This window comes from Microcebus murinus, chromosome 25, assembly GCF_040939455.1.
Source record: "Microcebus murinus isolate Inina chromosome 25, M.murinus_Inina_mat1.0, whole genome shotgun sequence".
Lineage (NCBI taxonomy): Eukaryota > Metazoa > Chordata > Mammalia > Primates > Cheirogaleidae > Microcebus > Microcebus murinus.
In genome coordinates this window covers 9622941-9628940 of record NC_134128.1, presented here as the reverse complement: position 1 = coordinate 9628940, position 6000 = coordinate 9622941, and the positions used below count along the sequence as shown (strand labels likewise).

The 6000-nt window shown below is 35.5% G+C and overlaps 1 protein-coding gene across 6 annotated transcripts in view; it reads right to left on the bottom strand.

Annotated features, from left to right (window-relative positions):
- Positions 1-870: 870 nt before the first annotated feature.
- NEBL (nebulette) overlaps positions 871-6000 on the bottom strand; it is a 328916-nt gene continuing 323786 nt past the window's right edge. For all 6 annotated transcript variants that reach the window (XM_012767343.3, XM_075997582.1, XM_075997581.1 and 3 more), the window contains 2 exons: positions 2901-3007; positions 871-1593 (listed from right to left, as the gene is read on the bottom strand). In XM_012767343.3, the coding sequence (XP_012622797.1) occupies positions 1417-1593; positions 2901-3007 (284 nt within the window). In that variant the 3' untranslated portion in view covers positions 871-1416. The remainder of the gene's footprint in view (positions 1594-2900; positions 3008-6000) is intronic.

Sequence of the window (6000 nt, the reverse complement as noted above, 5' to 3'; positions counted from 1 at the left end):
TAACCTTAACTGCAGCCTCCACGTGAGATTTTAAGACCTGCCAGCAAGGACTGCACTCATGGATGTGGCTTTAGCAAAAGCCTGCAAAGTCACTCATTTGAAAATCAAAACATCACAATTTCTTTCTTAGGGAACAGCCTATTGGTCCTGTACTGAAAATCTCCGATCAAATTCCTATCTCATCTCCTAAAGGCGATTTAGAAAATAAAAGCGAGAAAGTATAAGGGAAGTCTTTTGAGTAACTAGTTTCAGCAGCTAGATTTCCATTCCAGAATCTGAATGCCATTTCCCAAAATAAGACACCAGATCACTATGTAGAGTTTGTAGATTTTTGTTTGCTGTTTTTTCCCCCAGTACACACTATAATCCATTCTTTCACTGGCTTCTGTAAATTTTCTTTGTGTTTAAATCAATGGTGGCATTAAGTTAATGAAAGCTGTTCAATAAACATCTAAATCACTTATTTAGTAGAGTATACATGTATTTCCTAAGATGTGAATCCTTCAAAACTAGAGTGCAATGCAGCAGGAAAACCTCAAGCGGCTTTTCAAAATATGGTTTTGGATGAGCTGGCCACTAGAGGAAAGGGCTTTTAGGTACGTCACCCTTTTTGCTTTAATAACAGGAATGGGCAGTGCAGCTGCCTATGGTACAGAAGCTTGAACCTACATGACATGCAACAGGGTAAAGGCTACTAGGGAAATTATATAGATGACATTAACATTTGCCCTTTGCAGAGCAGCTCTGAAGTTGTTTGGTCCTGACGTTCTGCGGAACTGAGCGACTACTTGGGTCCATAGAATGTAGATGGGGAGTAGGAGATGTCTTGTTATCAATGAGAAATAAAGAGACCCCAGTCGGCCTAAGGAATAAGGAAATAAGGCCACCAGGCAATATAATTTTAACCAGACTGTCATTCTGCCACTGCTTACATGTATTATATTGGGCAATTTTCACTTGAATTGGAAATTGCCTAATGACTTGAAAGACTGAACAGGTTTGAAATTATTGGCTGCGTTACTGAGTTAAGAGAATTGGCTTCTGGTGATTCCAAAGTGACAAACAGGAAGTTTCATATACTAGTTACATTTAAAGGACAATCAACATCTCTAGTAAAGTCTACAAAAATACATTTCCCAGAAGGGTTCAATCGCCAATCAAAGGAAACCACGAACACAATTAGCAGCACCAGGTCTCCAGACGGAATAATGATTTTTGTTTGGAGGAATTACTGAAAATGCTGCCATTTTCAGCCCAGAAGTCATTCCTTCGTCCTGGTACCTGTGTGTCTAATTGTCAAAGGAAGGATACATTATTGTAAAATAACTGCCAAGTTGTCTTAAAAGTATCTTCTATCTTTTAAAAAGGTCGGTTTAGAATACATTAGAATAAAGCTCAAAGGGCAAGGAGAAAGAATCAATTAACAAACTCAATGTAATTGGCTGGGAGCATCCCTGTTCTCCCAGTTCTCTGCACCGTGCCGTACATCCAGCCATCGTCGATGGGCTGCACGTTGACAATGTAGTCGCCGTCTCTGAAGGAGACCTCATCTTCGTCCTGGGCACTGTAATCGTACATGGCTCGGTAGGTCCTCTGAGAAGGGAAGAAGGGATTAGACAGATGAATACCAAAGCAGTCACAGCCACAAATTCCAGTCACAACTAAGCAACTCACACATAACTATTAGGAATGTTTTCGAGTACATCTATTCCTGAAAATCTGTCAACCAGAGCCTAGAATCTAACTGGGTTGATCTCAAGTTTACTTCTCTAGCAAAAAGCATAATACTGGGGGGCAAGAATGGGGATATGGAAAGCCACCAAGAGCAATAGCCAGCCCATCAAAACAGTAGGTTTTGGAAGGGAAAAGCCAACTTCTCCCAGCTTCGGATAACCCAGAAAGCTTAGTTTACGTGGATCATCCCTGATTCTACATTTTTCAGAAAACAAAACCTGCCTTAGTGGTAGACAGGTCCAGGTCTCTCCTGGCAATGAACTTTTTCTTAAATCAGTAAAAAGAATTTTTGTTTCCCGTTAAAAATATGTAAAACAAATAAAAAGAAAAAAGACATTTTAATACGCTCACTTCATAGGTTTTTGTATTGCCAAAAGAGAAATTTAGCCTATAAATGTTCTGAATGTAGAGGTACATAGAAGGAAATCCCTACTATAATGAGGAAAAGTTAAACTAACTTCAGGTTTTCTTATATTTGTTTTTGTTTCAGGCTAAGTGTTTCGCTAATGTTAACATCAGACAGTTTCAAAATCAAGTGCATTTTATAGGCTGAGACATTGGCTGGGACCCAAAGAACTTTAGAATAGTTCAAGTTTCTTCATGGCTTAGAAGAGTTACCTGTTTCTGAGAGTTCAGGCTAAGGCTAAGGGATGGAGTCAGGGCTTAGAGAAACATTTTCAGCATGATATGCCAACCAACTGTAACCAGATAACTTCAAACACTGCTTCCAAATTTTACACTGAATAAATAAACCAGTACTTCAAGATTCCCAACAGGGGGATTTGAGGACATATTTGGCTTTTGTGGCCATGTTTATTAATATCAAGATTAACTTGTTCAAATGACCATCAAATATTTGTGCTTTTCAGGCTTGAATAAAGATCTTAATTGGCCAATACTAATCATGAAGTTACACTTGGATGTTGTGCTGATAGATTCTTTGTAGATTTTATTGTGTTACATAACACTTATGAATCCCTGCCTTTCTCAGCAGTTTACTTCTGTAAGTTGTTTGCTTCCTTCAAAAAAGCTGTATAAGTGGCAACATATCACCATTTATCTTTATATGAAAATTTTCAGTATTCAAGTCAACTGTATTCCACATGTATTGATATGTCTGGGGAGAAATCGGAAGACCAGAGAAGGAGGAACACTTCTATACTTACTAGATTTGGTGAATGCTGCATTGACCTCATGGAGGACACACTGGTCTGGTGCATGTACCCGTAGCCTTGGGAATGGCTTTGCTGATAGGCTCCAGGAAGCACTGGTGCTGTACATTAAACATACACATGCAAAGATTCCTTAACGTTAGTCTCAAAGTACCCTTCCCAAGACCCGAAAGTGACTTCATGCTCTGCTAAAAGCTTCTGAAACAAAATGCCATTCTAACAGTCGTGAAATTTGGGTAGCAGTGTTACAAGCAACCTCTGGATAAGTATAAATCTCAGTAATTAAGAACATACACAGAAAATCAATTTAGCATGCAATTAAAACATTTTAAAAATTAATAGTTGTATTACTACTGTATTGCAGATGCTATGTTAAAACAACAAATACAAAATAAAAATTTCCCATAATCCCTTAACAAAATTGTGTTTTTATTTGATCATGTAATCCTTCTAGATATTCTCCAAAATAAAAATCAGAATTTTTAAAAAATTTAATTGGATTACCAAACCAATGAGAGAGTATAAATGTTTTCACAGGGTTCTTCTCATATAATGGATACTCTCAATATTTCAAAACATACAGCTGAATGTTACCTTTACAAAGATGATAAATATATGTTTAGCAACATATATTTGTTCAGTAGTTAATAAGTCTATATTCTTTTTAAAAAACTTTTATTTAGAATATATGAATTTTTCATTTTATTTTGGCTACATGTCAAGACTAAGTCAACTAAGTATGTTACAAAAGCCTGAGAAACCAAACCACTTAAAGAATTTCATAAACATTATCCTTCTACATTAAAAAAATAGTATCAAAACAGTATTCACTCAGTTTGCACTGTCCTCATCACTGATTATGAAATTCAAAAGGCAAAGTTCTGATTTGGACATTGGTCTGAGCAAGGACTTCTTGAGTAATACCCCCAAAACACAGGCAACCAAAGCAAAATTGGACAAATGGGAAAAGCTTCTGCACAGCAAAGGAAACATCAACAATGTGAAGAAACAACCCACAGAATGGGAAAAAAATTTGCAAACTACCCATCTGACAAAAGATTAATAATTGGAATATATAAGGAGCTCCAACAACTCAATAGGAAAAAAATCAAATAATCTGATTTTAAAATGGGCACAGAGATCTGAATAGACATTTCTCAAAAGAAGACATACAAATGACCAACAGACATATTTTTTAAAATGCTCAATATCATTAGTCATTGGAAAAATACAAATCAAAACTACAATGAGATATCACCTCACCCCAGTTAAAATGGCTTTTATTAAAAAGGCAATAACAAATGCTGGTGAGGATGTGGAGAAAGGGGAAGCTTTGTACACTGTTGATGGGAATGGAGATTAGTGCAACCACTATGGAGAACAGCACAGAGGTTCCTCAAAAAACAAAAATTAGAACTACCCTATGGTCCAGCAATCCCACTTCTGGGTATATATCCAAAAGAAGGGAATTCAGTATATTGAAAAGATATCTGCACTCCCATGTTTACTGCAGCACTATTCACAATAGCCAAGATTTGGAATCAACCTAAGTGTCCATCAATGGACGAATGGATAAAGAAATTGTGGTACATATACACAATGGAATATTACGTAGCCACAAATGGAATGAAATCCTGTCATTTGCAACAACATGAATGGAACTGGAGAACATTACGTCAAGTAAAATAAGCCAAGCACAGAAAGACAAATGTCCCATGTTCTCACTCATATATGGGAGCTAAATATTAAAAACAATTGATCTCATGGAGACAGAGAGTAGAATGACAACTTCTAGAGGCTGGGGAGGATAGCACCGAGGAGCGGGATAAAGTGGGGATGGTTAATGGGTGCAAAAATATAGTTAGATAGTTAGAATGAACAATATTTGGTAGCACAACAAAGTGACTATAATCAACAATAAGCTAGGGTATACTTTAAAATAACTATGAGAGTTGGAAAGTTCCTAACACAAAATGATAAATCCTGAGGTGATGGATAACCCAGTTACCCTGATTTGATTAATTCACATTATATGCCTGACCAAGACATCACATATACCCTATAAATATATATAACAATTATTTACAGATAATAATTAAAAATAAAAGATTAAAATGCATAGTTTCTGTTAAAGACCTCTGAGTTCTAGAGAAAGCAACAGAAAAACTAGATAAAAACCCCACAAAAATCAATAGACATATGATTGTATGTGTTTCTCCATATGTTTAAGTATATTTGTAACCAGAAGCTTGGGCTATAAATGAGAGTATTTTAGTAGCATGCCTTCTATTATGATTTTAATAATTATATGATACATTAGTCAAATTTGTATGTCATATGTGTTATAAAGTCCATAAGATTTTGCCATTTTTGTTTAATCAGGTTGAGTAGATAAACTAATTATAATGGGTTGATTTAGCCAGGACAGTTTTTTTAATAATAAAAGGAGTAAGAAAATGTAATTCTTGGGTGATGTGAATAATTAATATTTTATGAGTGACAAATTTACTCTAATGATATGTGAGATCATCAATACTTTAAAGAAATTTAATCATGAGAAAATTACAAATCACTTAATGTGTTCTCCAGATGATAATTATATTAGATTGAGTGGGGACTTTTTAAAATAGTGTTTGAATGAATTCATCTTACAATGTTGTTACAAAATGTCCAGATATGGCATCAAAGAGAAACTGCCAAGATCTTCTCTTGAATTATAGTATAATGGAAAGTTATTAAAACATCATTAAACATCAAATGCTTCAGAAAACAGCACTCTTTAACATAACCAACTCAATTTAAATATTTACTGTCGAGAGATGTCAAAGATATTGTCAGAATCTACTTGCAAAGAAAAAAATAATGAAATTCTCATAGATATCCAGGCCCACTTAATTAGCTGAGTAAAAGAGGCTTTTCTATGTATTGAAAGCTGGAAGCATTGGACATTTATTCACTCCCTCAACTCTCAGCAAATATTTATTAGTTAATGTGTGCACGAGGCTTACTGCATTTCCTGTCACATAGTAAGCCTCCATAAAGGTTAGTAATTATCACTGTCCACTGTATCCATGGCATGCCAGGGATAAGAGGA